Source organism: Canis lupus, chromosome X, assembly GCF_011100685.1.
Source record: "Canis lupus familiaris isolate Mischka breed German Shepherd chromosome X, alternate assembly UU_Cfam_GSD_1.0, whole genome shotgun sequence".
Taxonomy (NCBI): Eukaryota; Metazoa; Chordata; class Mammalia; order Carnivora; family Canidae; genus Canis; species Canis lupus.
In genome coordinates, this window is record NC_049260.1 from 32,940,285 (window position 1) to 32,957,019 (window position 16,735).

Here is a 16,735-nt window from a genome sequence, read left to right on the forward strand (position 1 = left end):
ATTCTTAACAGACCCAATATTGTACATTTTTCTCTTCTCATTCTCTTTTTAATAATGATGGCTTCATATTGTAAAGGGCTTTATAATTCACAGAGCACACTACCATACTTTATTGCCTCTGCCTCCTACAAACACCCTTGGATGAAGATAGTATAAGGAATCATTATCTTTATTTTGAAGTTGAAGTAACTGAGAGGTTAACTCGAATGCCCAGTGACATCTAGTTAGCAGCATGGCTGAGTTTTCCTTCCTTCCTTTCACTCTTGATCTCTTTTTTTTCTCCTTCCTTTCCTCCCTCCTCCTCTTCTGGCACTTGCTAGCTTGTGCTTATGCTTTCTTTTATTCATTCAATTAAATGATACCTATTATGTTCTAGGCACTAGGCTATGTGCTGTAAAATGTATAGCTAAACACTACAGAAGAGTCTTGCCCTCATGAAGTTGATGGAGGAATTGGTGAGTAAAAACAGCCAAATAAATATACAATTAAAAATTACAGTAAGTGCTATGAAGAAAAAGAGCACAGTTCTGTGAGTGAGAATAAGATGGGTATTGGCTATAGATTTGGTGGTCGGAGAAAGGCTCTCTGGGGAAGCAGCAGTAAAAGAAAGCTAAAAAGGATATAGGGAAGTCAGATGAAACCCAGCCAGCCAAAGAACACAATGGACTAAGTGTTGCTACAGTAACAGCCCCAAACTCTTAGTGGCTTAAAACAATGAAGGTTTATTTGTCATCCATGCTGTATGGCCTCAGACCAGAACTCAGACTTACAGAGCAGGAACTATTTGGGACATTGCCATTCTCCATGCAAAGATGAGAGTATGAGGTAAACTGTGTACTTGCTCTTAAAGTGAGTGGTATGGAACCACATACCACATTTCAGGGACCAGTGCTAGTCACAGGATTACATTTAATGTCAAGAGGGCAGGGATGTGCCATCTGACTTGTTCCACTTTCCCAGCCTCCCTTGCAGCTATTGGTGGTGCTATGATACCGTCTGAGCAGAGAAACCTAAGGAGAAGTCTAATAGAGGGAATCCACAAGTCAATTTTTGTTTTTGGTTAAAAGATAAGTACAGCTGACACAGCTTGCTCCTTCCTCTTGTCTTAGAGGAGGATGCTATTCTGGAGCTGGCTGGCCATTTTGCATAACAATGATAAGCCACACTTTTTTATTTTAGAAGACTTTATTTATTCATGAAAGACAGAGAGAGGCATAGACATAGGCAGAGGGAGAAGCAGGCTCACTGCGGGCGGGGGCCCATGCGGGACTTGATCCCAGGACCCCAGGATCACACCCTAAGCCAAATGCAGATGCTCAACTACCGAGCCACCCTGATGCCCCAATAAGCCACACCTTAAAGAGAAGGGACTTCGGTATCCTGAGTCCTTGATGACCTGATTTGCAGCTGAACTAATGCAAGAACTGCCTAATCCTGAATTTATTATGTGGGCAAAAAATGAAGCCTATTTTTAAGCCTGTTACTTGGAACCAGGAGCATTTCAAGGCTATGTGGGTGCAAGAGATGAACAGATACTGTGCTTGACGCCCAGAAAGTCACCTTCCTCACACGCCTTTCTCAGACTGGGTCAGCAATGCAGGAGCCAAAGAAGGCCTACCTTGCTTTGTAGTGCTGGATAGTAAAGCAGAGGGAAAAGGCATCTCCCATCCTATTCCTCTCTTTGGGCTCCCTATACCAATACCAATACCTTGGTACCAATTCTCCCAGTTCCGATTCCCTCCCTTTAACCTTTCTCTTCTGGGGTGTCTGCAAATGGCTATGTCCTTTTCATGTAAATTATCCTAGGCACGATTAAATTAGGACAATTTCTAAGAGAGATCTGAAAGATCGGGCTGTTTAGTATTTGGTGCCAGCCTATGGAATTCGTCCCATCCTTTCCCAGTCTCAGAGAGAGCTCCCAGTAAATGTGGGACAATTAGCACCAGTTGTCTTAGAAATTTCCCAACCAGTGTGTTGCGACCTTTAAATTCTTGCTTCCTTGTGGCATGATTTACATGGGGCCCCAAGTCTTTTCAGACTCTGGAACTGAACTAGGTGAAGCCTGATTGCTAAATAGACTGTTGTCAGTAAAGCACAAAGAAAGATGCAATAAAAATGTTTTACTTTGGGGGCCCCTGTGGCTCAGTCGGTTAAGCCTTCAGCTCAAGTCATGATCTCAGGATCCTGGGATGGTACCCTGAGTTGGGCTCCCTGCTCAGGGGGGAGTCTGCTACTCCCTCTACCTCTCCCTACCCCTCCAACTTATGCACACACTCTCTCTAAAAAAAACATAAATAAGATCTTTAAAAAATGTTTCTGTTTATGGCCATAATTTCTCCAAGTGGTTTCACTCACTCTGAGGAACCACTAAGTGATTAAGGAACTGGTAAGTTGAAGTGATTCAGGCACCTGATCGTGGAATTTTTTTTCCAGAAGAGAATTTGCCACTGGAATGTCCTGGAACACCCCTGTTTTTTCAGTTTATTGGTCTTTAGCCCACCAGTCCATTCAGATAGGACTGCTGTCCATGATTGCTATCTTTGTTCAACCCATTTTAATCACTTTGGTTTCTTTTTATCATGTTGCATGCATTGTTGTAGATTTCAAATAAGTAGTGTTTTATGTCTCCTGTACCCTGAGATGTTCAAACATCTGTTGTGATTCCTTAGATAATGCATTTGTGGTTTTCAAATGAGGACTCATTCTGTTATTTGTATTTTTATTTTTAATTTTTTTAAAATTTATTTATTTATGATAGTCATCAGAGAGCGAGAGAGAGAGGCAGAGACACAGGCAGAGGGAGAAGCAGGCTCCATGCACCGGGAGCCCGACGTGGGATTCGATCCCGGGTCTCCAGGATCGCACCCTGGGCCAAAGGCAGGCGCTAAACCACTGCGCCACCCAGGGATCCCCTCATTCTGTTATTTTAAAGCTTGTAGCTTCTGCAAGTTTTCAAAAGTAAATTGTATGGAGTTTTTCTTATATTCAATTTCATTAAGCTGTTTGTTCACAAAGAAAAGGACATGAGGGTACTTAGTAAGCTCTAAGTCAGGGATTAAGAAAATTTGTTATGGGTTCTTGTTTGTGTTTTGGTGGATATGAACGAGAACTTAAGAGCACTCTCTAAGTCTGCCTGTTGTAATACATGAATTATCTTAGTTAGTCCTCCTCTTGACTAACATCGAGGATAATGGGAGTCCTTAGCAGAAATTGTTTTGACTCATTTTTGTCTCTGAATACCAGAATGCCTGGTACACAGACACTCAAGAAATGCTCATTAGATGAATGAAGGAGACAATTAATCAAAGGTTTTAGAAACCTTACTCCTGGGCACCTGGATGTCTCAGTGGTTGAGCATCTCTGCCTTTGGCTCAGGTCATGATCCTGGGGTCCTGGGATCGAGTTCCACATCGGGCTCCCTGCAGCAAGCCTGCTTCTCCCTCTGCCTATGTCTCTGCCTCTCTCTGTGTGTCTCTCATGAATAAATAAATAAAATCTTAAAAGAAACCTTACTCCTCCCTTTTAAAATTCCCCATTTAGGAATCTCTCATAGGCTAGGAATTAAAAGACCTACTTTCTGGTTTTATGTATACTACTCACTGTCTTTAACATGAATGACATAATATCTCACAAGTTAGTTTGAAGGCTCCAAATAGATAATAAAAAGTTTATGACATTTAAGTACCTTATAATCTGACACAGAGTTGGGTCATGAACAGTATATTCATGAAAGTCAAGTCATCATTCCTGCTTTAGGGAAGATGCTAGTCTAGTTGGCATAACAAAGCTCAGTATCACAAATGGAAAAGGAAATGATATGAGATGTGTGAAATGGTTCTGGGATGTTTGTTTTTTTCTGGAACATAGAAATGTTGTGTTCAAGAAGGGACTGGAGGGGTGCCTGGGAGGTTCAGTCTGTTAAGCGTCTGACTCTTGGTTTCAGCTCAGGTCATGATCTGAATCTAGGTTCCATTATGAATTAACTGTCCACTATGGCAATGATTCATCCACTACACTTTGGTCTCTTGATTTCTAAAATGGGGGTAATAATGTTCTTACATGATTGTTCTGAAGATTAAACAATATAATATATGTAAAGGAAAGGCACAGCAGAGAGTCTGCTGGAGTTTCTCTCCACCTCCCTATATCCCTCCCCCTGCTCATGTGCTCTCTTGCTCGCTCTCTCAAATAAATAAATCTTTTTTTTTTAAAGAAGGGACTGGAGATCAATAGTATTAAGGAATATCATGCCTTTGAACCTTTTTTTTAAAAAAAGATTTTATTTATTTATTCATGAGAGACAGAGAGAGGCAGAGACATAGGCAGAGGGAGAAGCAGACTCCTCGCAGGGAGCCCGATATGGAACTCAATCCCGGATCCTGCCCTGAGCCAAAGGTGGACGCTTAATTGCTGAGCCACCCAGGCATCCCTGCCTTTGAAACTTTTAAGTGGAGATGAACTTATCTTTTAGAGTAGCGTTTTCCAAATTTGGCAGTATGTTAGAAAAAATAGTCACACTTTAAAAAAAATGCCATCAGAGTCCAGATGGGGAGGGAAGAGTGAGACTCAAGAATCCATATCCTTTAAAATCTTCCTAGGTGATTCCAGCATATAGTCAAATTTGAGCCCAAATGTTCCAAAGCTGTGCTTCTCAGGCTCTAATTACCTTTTTTTTTTTGGTGTGATTTTGTGAATATGCAGAATCTGATCCAATAGATCTGAAGTGGGGCCTGAGATTCTGCATTCCCAGTGAGTTCCCTGGTGGCACCGTTGCATCACTTTGAGTAGCCCATTTCTAATGTGTATATTTTTAAAAAATTACATGTCAGGTAGTAAAAGAAGGTCCATGACTAGCAATTATTTAGTATATGCCAGGAACCATGCTGGTACCTTTACATTTATTATCTTGTTTAATCTTCAGAACAATCATGTAAGAACATTATTACCCCCATTTTAGAAATCAAGAGACCAAAGTGTAGTGGATGAATCATTGCCATAGTGGACAGTTAATTCATGATGGAACCTAGATTCAAACATAGGTGTATCTGACAGCAAAGACTAGAGGTCACTGGAAGTTGTTAGAAAGCCTCAAATGCTAAGCGGAAACGTTTAGAGGTTCAGAGAGGGCAGCCTGGGTGGCTCAGTGGTTTAGCACCGCCTTCAACCCAGGCTGTGATCCTGGAGACCCAGGATCAAGTCCCGTGTTGGGCTCCCTGCATGGAGCCTGCTTCTCCCTCTGCCTGTGTCTCTGCCCCTCTCTCTCTCTCTCTCTCTCTCTCTCTCTCTGTGTGTGTGTCTCTCATGAATAAATACATAGAATGTTGTGTTTAAAAAAAAACACAAACGATATGTTTTTCAACTACTGATATCAAAGGATTGTTGATTCGAGAGAGAGAAACTGTTTTCTGTAAGTATCTGGCTCTGACTACTTGATTCTTTCAAGTATTCTTCCAAATGAAAATACCTCTTAAATAAAGAGAACTCTGCTCCTGTCTACTTTTTTTTAAAGTATTTTTTTTTCTCTCTCTCCTTCCAGGAAGCTGAAAAATGAACTCTTAGAAGCAAAACGTAGAAGTGGGAAGACTCAGCAAGAAACCAGCAGAGTCTGTGTTCACTGCCAGAGAAACCTGGGCTTAATATTTGACCGAGGAGACCCGTGCCGGACCTGCTCACTGAGAGTGTGCAGCGAGTGTCGGGTCTCGGGCCTTGATGGCAGCTGGAAGTGTACTATCTGTGCCAAAGTCGCGTGAGTTCCTTGCCTTGGTGTGGAAAGCCAGATTCGATGACTGAAGGGCTTGGAGTGGGGAAAGAAAAAAAGATAAGAGTGTTTACAATTTAGGGATAGTGGGCACCTGGGTGGCTCAGTAGTTGAGCATCTACCTTCAGCTCAGGGCATGATCCTGGGGTCCTTGGATCGAGACTTGCATTGACTTCCCCGCGGGGAGCCTGCTTCTCCCTCTGCCTATGTCTCTGCCTCTTTCTCTGTGTCTCTCATGAATAAATGAATAAAATCTTTAAAAATAAAATGAAATTCAGGGATAGAGAATAGAATTAAAATCTAGCCCAATACAGACTCAGCAATGCCTTTGTAGAATTCAGGGGTGGGGAATGATGATGCATGAGCGAGCATACACAAGCAAAATAGAGACAGAAAATGGCATTTTTAGTTTTAAAAACTATAAAATGGTAAAATTGGAAGCCTCACAGAAGGAGATCTCCTCCTACATTTGAAAACCACCCACAAGCTTTTCTTCACTTAAGCCCCACCTGACTCCACATGTCTAATCGGAGGCAGAGGCATTTCCCCAAGGCCATCTGTAGATGTTTGGGGCTACTGGCAAGATGAGTATGAAATATCCAGCCTACTATCCACAGCAGCCAAGGGGCAAAGCTTTTTCTGAATCTATTGAAATGATCGTATGGTTTTTATCCTTTCTCTTATCAATGTGATGCATCATGTTGATTAATTTGTAAATATTGAACCCCCACCTCTGTTCTATCTTTGTATTCTGATATGGAGAGAGATATATGCTAAACTCTCGCAATGCTTGTGGATTTTCTATTTACCCTTTTAATTCTGATAATATTTGATTTATATATGTTGAAGTGATAGTCTTGAGTATAAATATTTTGGATGTGGTATTTTATGGGTGTACAGAAACCTTTTTCATTATGAACATTCCATCCTGATTTCTAGTTATGATTTTTTCCTTAAAGTTTACTTTGTTTGTTGTTATGACTGCAACAGCATTTTTTGTGTGTTTCTTTTAGTACATGTTTGGTAAGTTCTCTTTTATCCTTTTAACTTTTAATCTGTTTCCTTATATTTAAGGTGTATCTCTTATAAGTAGCATATAATTGTGTGTGTGTGTTAAATCCTGTCTGACAGTTGTCATTAATTAAAATACTTATTCCATTTGTACTAACAAAATTACTCATCTATCTTACTTAAAATCTACCACCTGTTTACTCTTTGTCCCATCTATTCCATTCTTTTTTTCTATTTATTTGCCTTCATTTAGGTTGTCTATTTTTTCTATTTCTCTGTTATTTAAACATTATATCACTTGTCTAATGATTACTCTAGAAATTATAACATACATTCTTGACTTATTAAAATCTAATATAAATTAGGGACACCTGAGTGGCTCAGTGATTGAACTCAGTGGTTGAGCCTTCAGCTCAGGGCATGATCTTGGGGTCCCCAGATTGAGTCCCGCATTGTGTTCTTTTAAAAAAATAAAATAAATCTAATATAAATATAAATTAGTACTTTTGGCTCTTGTAAGGTAATACCAGATTCTTAAAATCCTTTAACTCCCTTTACTCCCCTTTCTACTGCTATTGTATATATTGTACTAAATATCTGTATATCCCTTTACTCCCCTTCTACTGTTATTGTACATATTGTATTAAATATCTGTATATCTATATCTGTACACATATGCATACACATATATTTATACCTACATAAATGCACACACATATATACTTTGTCTTAGTCCATCCAGACAGCTGTAATAGAAGGACATAGATTGGGTGGCTTATAAACAACAGAAATTTATTTCTCACAGTCTTGGAGACTAGGAAGTCCAAGATCAAGGTTCTAGGTGTGTTGTCTGCTGAGGACCTGCTTCCTGGTTCTTAGGCAGCCTGTGTTCTCATTATGTCCTCACATTATGAAAGGGGCAAGGGAGCTCTCTGGGGTCCCTTCATAAGGGCAACAGTCACCTGCCAAAGGCTTCCCCCCCAAATGCCATCACAATGGAATTATGTTTCAACATGGATTATCCATTCAGACTAACATACTTAATCTCAGAAGATATTATTTTATAGTCAGTATGCACTTAGACTTACTACACTGTTATCCTTTCCATTGCTCTGGTTTTTTTTTATTATTACATTTTCGTGTTTCCTTCTGGGGTAATTTTCATTCTGCCTAAAGGGGACCCTTCAGTATTTCCTTGGCATAGTTCTTCTAGTGATAAATACTCTCAGTTTTTGTTTTTCTTAGTGATGCTTTATTTTACTTTCAATTTTCAAGCATGTTTTTGCTAGTTACCGAGTTCAAGGTTAGAAGTAGTTAACTTTCACTTATTTGAAGACATTACTCCATTGGGTTTTGGCTTGCAATGTTTCTGTTAAGAAATCAGATGTCACTATGTTGTTGCTTTTTAAAAAGTATGATTGAGCCTTTTACGATGTGGGATTAAGGGTACTGATCCCCCACATAGTCAAAAATCCATGTATAACTTTTGACTCTGAAAACTCAATAGCCTCTGTTGTCCAGAAGCCTTATCAATAACATAAATAGTTCATTAGCACATATTTTGTATGTTACATGTATTATATACTGTATTCTGACGATAGAGTAAGCTAGAAAAGAGTTTTATTAAAATCATGGAGAAGAAAAAATACATTTATAGCACTGTATCATATTTATAAATACTATAAGTTTACATCATCTGTTTACAAGATGAATCATCTGTCAGAAACTGTACCAGTATTGTCTTCTATGATATAAAACACTGTAGATGTTAGGGGCACCTGGGTGGCTCAGTTGGTTAAGCAGCCAACTCTTGATTTCACCTCAGATCAGGATCTCAGGGTCCTGGGGTCATTCCCCGCATCAGGCTCCACATTCAGTGGAGACACTGCTTGAGATTCTCTCTCTCCCTCTCCCTATGCCCCTCCCTCTGTTCACACATTCATTCTCTCTCTTTCTCTCTCAAATAAATAAATAAATTTTAAAAAACACTGTGGATATTATATATATATTATTAACATTAGACCTGAAAAATGAGAAGATAATGTGAAAAAGAAATTGACATTTATTTACAGATATAACAACTCATGTATTGATAACGAAGAAGAAGCAATATGATTGCTTTTTTGGTAGGCTAGTGTAATTGATACTCTTGCTTCATGGTAGCCTAGCCTATACATGAATGCATGAGTTGTTATAAAAATTTTTATAGTATATGGTATTACAATCATATTAATAATACAGTTTTAGAAACGTTGTAATATTTTTAAAAACCACTTCCCTGCAATGATAGGCTAATACACAGTTTCTCCAACTAGTAGAGAAAAGCTTGCTGTAAGGGTAAACTTTCAAAATAACTTTGAAAGCAAAGTTAGAAAACAGTAAGAAAACTAATACATTATTAATCATATATTAATTATCATTCACCTTATGCCTATGTGAGGCTAGACATAACCGCTTCTGTATATGTCTTGCACACAGTGTTCTACATGATAAACATTTAGGCAGTAAAGATGATGACACAAAAATGTCTTATACATTTCTTGTACAGTTAGATTTTCGCACAGAGACACACATATGTAATGGATAAGTTTGTTAGCCATATGTACGTATAAGTTTATTATGTATGGCATGATGATTATTTACTATTTGTTAAGTGGGTGGGCCACCATAAAGGTCTTCATCCTTTTCTCTCCATGTTGAGTGGGCTGAGGAAGAGGAAGAGGAGGGATTGGTCTTGCTATCTCCAGGGTGGCAGAGGCAGAAGAGGTGGAAGAGGTGGAAGGGAAGGAAGGAGAGGCAGGCACACTCAGTATAACTTTACAGAAATATATAATTTCTGACATTTTTGCTTTTCCACTTCTCTAAAAATATTTCTATATAGTACCAATCCTCCTCCTACCACCTGCTTCAGCTTCAGTGCCCGTATCATAGAAGGGTCCATGTTGTAAAAGAAGCCAAAAGCCATATTGAATAATCGAGACTGTTCTGCCCAATTTGTCTAATGCCACTTTATCTTCTGGCACCACTTCTATGTCTTTTTCTTCTTCATCTGGACTGGTTCAGAAGCACTCATGTCCATCAAATCATCTTCTGTTAAATCCTATGATGTGGGGTCTGTTAGCTCTTGAACTTCTTCAAGATTCACACCTTGAAATCCTTTACCCCTCCCCTTCACCTTTTTTGCCATTGCTACAATCTCTTTCATGATTTCCTTGATTGGCTCTGTATAAATCCTTTGAAGTCACACACAACATCTGGACACAGTTTTCTCTAGCAGAAATTTATTGTTTGGGGCTTGATGGTTTTCATGGCTTTTCCTGTAACAACAATGCCATTTTTCACTGGCTTATCCTCCCATACTTTCATGTTCTCTCTATCAGGGTGCTTTCCATAATGTTGACAGTTCATTCCATAGAGTGCCATGTATAATGAACCTTAAATGTCCTTATGACCCTCTGATCTAAAGGCTGAATTAGAGACATTGTGTTTGGGGCAAATAGACTACTTCAATGGCCTTGGTGTTGTGAACTCATGGGATTCTAGGTAGCCAGGGGCATTGTTCAATATCAAAATAACTTTAAAAGGCAGTCCCTTACTGGCAAGGTACTTCCTGACTTCAGAGAAAAAGCATTGATGAAACCAATATAGAAGAAGGGTTCTCATTGTTCAGGTCTTCTTTTGGTACAACCAAAACACTAGCAGCTGATGTTTCTTTTTCCTTCAAGGTTCAGGGTTTAGCAGCTTTATAGATAAGGACAGTCCTGATCACAAACCGAACTGCATCTGCACAAAACAGATGCCTACAGTACAGTTAGCCTATTCCTTCCTTTCTTAAGTCCTAGTGCTCATTTCTCTTCATTACTAATAAATGTCTTTTGTGGCATTCCCCCCCCCCCCCCCGGAATAGGACACTTTCATCTGCATTAAAAACCTTTTTGAGTGGATAGTTTTTCTCCCTAAGGAGTTTGTAAGTGGTGACTGGGAACTGGTCTGCTGCCTCTTAGTTGGTCAAAGCTGCTTCTTCTGTTATCTTGACTCTTTTTTTTTTTTTTAAGGCAAACCTCTTTCTAAAATTACCAAACCATCCTTTCTGGCCTTAAATCCTCCAGGTTTAGATACTTCACCTTTCTTTTGCTTTAGGTTATCATATAATGATTTTATTTTTTTCCCCCAAATCATATGAGGGTCTATAAGTTACACCTTTCTTGTAGCAATCTTGCACCTACATGAAAGCTGCATTTTCAATATGAGATAGAGAGATGTTTTGCAAAAAGTACAAGGTTTTTGTGCTTGCTAGTTGTAACTGCAGCAACAGCTTCATGAGTTTCTTTTTCTTTTTATAATGGTCCTTATACTGGATTCATGTATCTTGAATTAATGGGCAACCCCAGCTGCAGACCTCAATCTGTGGTGCATATAAAGCAATTCATCTTTTTCTTATAATTTCATAACTTTTCTCTACTTCTTGGGTGCATTTCCAGCATCACTAGTAGTACTGTATATGGGTCCAGTAGTGTCATTTGAGGTTTGAGGTATTGCGTTAAACCAAAAAATATGAGAACCATGAGGGATCGCTTTTTATTATGATATGCAGTTTACTATAGAGATGAACTGTTCATGTGGAGATGATTAATGTCCTATGGCATCTTAAATAGATACTTGCAATACTTGAGCTCACCACAATAGCAACAGGAGGTAGCTACAAAATTACATTAGGACAGTTGATACTACAGATAATTCTAATGCAATCATGATTTAATACTGCATCTTTAAGTTTGTTTACATTTTTCTCAGCTGCAAATAGTGCCATGTATGGTCTGTAAGTCTGCATAAATTTTGATAAATTTTAACTTTTTATGATATATTTGTATGTATTTTATGGTAGTGTGATAGACTAGTGTCTACATATATTTTAGGCATTCATGACACATCTTTTTCTTAATTTTTCAATACTTCTAGGCTGTGCAGTTCATCTGTGAGTTTTTTCAAATTGTCACAAATCTCCAAAAGTTTTTAACAATATATTGGGAAAAAATCTACATATAAGTGAACCCATACAGTTCAAAGTTGTGCTGTCCAAGAATCAACTGTAATAATAGTTTTCATAGTCTACTTTTGCTATTTTCCCCTTTTCTGTGGGATTTGCACAGTGTCTATAACATGTCTAGCCTCTGTCTGATTTTTCTTTATATTTGTCCACGTTGGGGTGTCTAGAGTGTCTTAAGTCTGCACCTATTAATATCTTTTGTCATATTTGAATATTTTTCAGATAATACCTCTTCACATACTGCTTTTTCTCTCTTTTCTCTCCCCACTTCAAATACTTCAAATATGTATCTTAATTCTATTTAATAGCTTTCATACATCTTTTATACTCCTTTCCATATTTTTTATCCCTTTATATCTTTGAATTCATTTTGCATATGTTTTTCTGATCTTTCAATTCACTAATCTTTGGCCATGTTTAATTTACTCTTAAGCACATTTATTTAATTCATAAATTCAGTTGTTTTTTTCAGTTTTAGATTTTTCATTTTGCTTTTGTTATGTTTCTCTTTGCTGATTTTCACCCCTTTTCTCATAATTTCTTGGATAAATTATTTGTAATTACTTAAAACTCCGTGAATGATAATTCTATTGTTCGAGTTGAGAACTGATTTTCTGTTTGTTTCTCTTGGTTTTGGTCATATCTTGTTTTGTCATAAACTTGATAACATTTTTTAACTTGATAACTTTTGATTGATGGACAAAGTTTTGAAAAATTATAAAAGTTAGTGAGACTCTGTGTAGCAATATGTATCTATTGAGAATGTATATTTTACTTCCAAGAGGGAAATAAAATAAGATTACAAAATATTCAAGATTATTTTAAATCAGAGGTTGAGCTTATTTCAAAATTGGAGCCTCTTTCCCTGTGAGAGCTGATCTATCTTTGGATCACATTTATTACTAGGGAATAGTCCTTCAAGTTCTCAAAATTATACCTATTAGGTAAGAGAGGTAACTGATTTTAGATTTTATAAATATAAAAATAGTGGAAATTTGAACACTAAAAGGTTACGGTTATGTTAATAGAGTTGGAATGAGTATCAGAATTTTTTAAAGATTTTATTTATTTATTTATTCACGAGAGACACAGAGAGTGAGGCAGAGACATAGGCAGAAGGAGAAGCAGGCTCCTTCCAGGGAGCCTGATGCAGGACTCCATCCCAGGACCCTGGGATCATGACCTGAGCCAAAGGCAGATGCTCAACCAACTGAGCCACCCAGGCATCCTGAGTATCAGTTTTTTTGTTTGTTTCTTTAACCAGCTCTTTCCCTACCAAATGATGTCAAGGTAGGGTTTACCATTTCAGGGCAATGAAGAAAAAAATGGAATTTTAACAAATGACTGACCTTCCAATTGTAGAGTCTGAAGACATATAAGGAATTTCTCAATAACTATTTTTCTAATCTTCTATATTATTTTATTTGATTCATAGTATTAAGTCATTTCTATTTCTTATTCCATTACTATTCAACCTCTTCTCTAATCCTGGACCCTCATTTACTCAGACAATATAACTAGGGACCATGACTCATGAGTGCTTCAGTCATCAGAAGTTACTTCAATCTTCAATATGGGAAGAGGAATTTTTAAATTTTTTTATAATAAACTTATTTTTTATTGGTGTTCAATTTGCCAACTTACAGAATAACACCCAGTGCTCATCCCATCAAGTGCCCCTCCTCAGTGCCTGTCACCCATTCACCCCCACCCCCCGCCCTCCCCCCCCCACCCCCAGTTCGTTTCCCAGAGTTAGGCTAGGAGTCTTTATGTTCTATCTCCCTTTCTGGTATTTTCCACACACATCTGTTTTTAACTTCTAAATGCCACTTGTAATCACTGAAGCATACCTCTCAATACAAGACCCAAAGGTCTTGTGTATTTACACATTGCTAATTCAAAGTTTTGCCATCAATTGAGCTGATAGTCAGTATAGATGGTAATTACAGGCCTGACTGATATAAACTTTCCCCTAAATCTTGTCAGATCAACACTAGGTTATATTAATAAGAGATTAACTTGGGACGCCTGGGTGGCTCAGCGGATGAGCATCTGCCTTTGGCCCAGGGTGTGATCCTGGAGTCCCAGGGTCGAGTCCCAACACCGGGCTCCCTGCATGCAGCCTGCTTCTCTCTCTGCCTATGTCACTGCCTCTCTCTCTCTCTCTCTCTCTCTCTCTCTCTCTGTCTCTAATGAATAAATAAATAAAATATTTTTTAAAAAATAAGAGATTAACTTTAAACGTGTTAAGTCAATGGAATTTGGAAATGGTTTGTTATAGAAGCTACTCTACCCAAACTAACACACCCCTTCCTGTGTTTTTCCCCTTAATACTTATATGCTATGTATTTTACTTTATTAGTCTTGTTTATTATCTTTCTTCTTCCATAAACTATAGGCTTTATAACCACGAGGGCAGGGGTTTTTATCTATACTGTTCACTGATGTAGTCCTTGTGCCTAAAAGAATGCCTATAGTAGGTACTCAGTGACTGTTAATGATAGATGGATAGATGGATGAACAAGCAAATGAATGGATACATGAGTGAGTGAGTAGATAGCAAGTTTTCAGTTAAAGCATTTCAGGCCTAAGCAAGTTATGGAACAAATATGGTTTTCTTCTGTCAGCATGGGGTTAAAAAAATACAATACAAAAAATCCATGAGCTATGCCAAGTACATTTGCCCTCTGAACAGAGTAAATTTTCAGCTGTCACAGAAAGATAAAATACCAATTGTTGTTAGAAGAGTGTAAGAATAAATAATAATAAATTGAAAATTCTGTGTCTTCCTTAGTAGGTGTTAGTACATCAATACAGAACTTTTGAATCACTTGTACTACTTTTATTGATGAAACAATAATTTAATAAACCCAACCATCCACCTATCCAAGTGATCCATCCATGCATCAACCCATCCATCCATCCCTTCTATGATATTTATTGATAACCTATTGGTATACTAGAAGATACAGATACAAAGATGAATAAAACATGGACCACCCTCAGTGGTTTCACAATCTAAGGAAGAAGATGAGTTTATTACAGTATTGTCTCCTCCGTAGCATAAATTCTGGTTTTATGCATACAAATGCCTGAAGAAAGAAACAGAGCTTTCAATGAATTCTTAGGCTTCTGTGACAACAACTTATATCCTTCTGTGACAGCTGGAAATGTACATGATGAGTGTCCAATTTGACATATCAAAATACCTCCTTATTTTTAGAGCTGAAAACAAAGACCATTACTTCACCACCATTCCTGCTACTCTTCTATGTGATCTCAGAGACTTAAAACTATCTCTCAGTATTAAAAGTATCTCGTTTGCTGTTTATTCAGTGGTTTTCAAAAATGAAGCATGAGTGATATTTTATTGGCAGCGAACACCCTTTGTTTGTTGCGAGGGAGTGTTGCAACACCACTGAGCTGTCTCCATGCTTAATAGACCATAAAATTGAAATTCTCACCCTGACCTCTAAGAGATGAGATGAGTCAGAAAGTGACTCATTCTCTAATCAGTTGGAAGCACAACCTTTATTGTCATTTACCTTAGATTGGATAAAAGTACAGAGATTTTATTGCTAGACCACTGGAACAATTTCTAGCGAGGACTGATAGAAGGAGGCTACCTATTAAAGTGGGCTGAGCAGTCCTTGACATTTTCTCCAACCACTTCTCATTTTAACAAGTTGGTTGCTATAGGTCCAGTCTTAAATTTAACTCTAGAAATAGAATGAAAGAGACCCTGACAGAACCGGTTAGTTCATTGTGCTATCTTAATGAGAACTACAAAATTCCACATAATTATACAAGTGGAGGCAGTTGCCATCCAACACAAAGACAGTCATCATGATCATTTTTCCTAATCAGCACCCCAGTTGAACTCAGAAAGACAACATGATATGGAACCAGAACGTGAATTACTTCTACGGGAGTGATGACCTGATCTTATATTCGTACCATGTTGTGACATTTCATGCTGTGGTGTATCCTTGTGAGAGTCTTCATCTTTTTAAAGAAGGAGGAAACTGATGTTTTTGTTTTTGATGAATGGGTAATAATTACTGAAGTAGGTGAAAGATAACTGAAATAGATAAAATGTGAGTCTCTGCCAGTAAACTTGAAAGATGATAACGCCAACCGTTGGAAGATACACAGAGCGTGGAAGGGAATGTAGAGTCTTTTGTTGTGAGAAAGAAAAATCAGCCCCTGACATCTGGAAACTGGTCTGATATTTATATGCAGGCTTTGATGCTGTTGGGAGATGAGCTGACACTCACAGTTAGGCCATGGTGTTCATCTGTGGGACATAATCTCAGAGCATCAGCATCCTGCAGGATTACTCTGCAACCATGATGAAGTGAGACAAAAGAATAATACATAGTTTTGTCTAAGCACAGACAAAACCAAGGTGACTGTTGAAGCCACAAAGTATGAAACAGCCCCCTTTCCTGGCTAATATGAATGACCTGTTTCTTTACCAATTACAGCTTCAGCTTTGTTTTTGTTTGCCCTCCTACATAAAATTTAAGACATCGTTGTCCCCACTTCCTGACATCACCTAATCTAGACCAAATCCCTGCTCCCTCAAAGTCTCTTCAAAATTACCTAACAGAAATCCAAATCCTGTATTAAATTCTTTGAAATGCCCTCTTACTGAGATGCCCCATGCTTCTTCATGGCATGCGTTTTCCTTTATTGTGATGAAAAAATCTCAGCTTGCTCAACCATAAGTGGGTTTCTGGTGATCTTTGGTTTTATGGGCATTGACAATTGTCACATAGTAATTTCAAAATCACCCCTACTTTATCAAATTTCCATAATCTAGTTGTAAGTGAGAGATTCACATCAGAGTGATCTCACAGTGAATCTCACCCAGAGAATTTTGGAGTGCCTTGACATGCTACATGATGTTGGCTGTG

The 16,735-nt window shown here is 38.1% G+C and overlaps 1 protein-coding gene across 1 annotated transcript in view; it reads left to right on the top strand.

Annotated features, from left to right (window-relative positions):
- Nucleotides 1-16,735, top strand: part of SYTL5 (synaptotagmin like 5) — a 119,266-nt gene that overhangs the window by 36,169 nt on the left and 66,362 nt on the right. Inside the window, exon 3 of the mRNA XM_038588784.1 lies at nt 5,537-5,746. Within this exon, the coding sequence (XP_038444712.1) occupies nt 5,537-5,746 (210 nt within the window). The remainder of the gene's footprint in view (nt 1-5,536; nt 5,747-16,735) is intronic.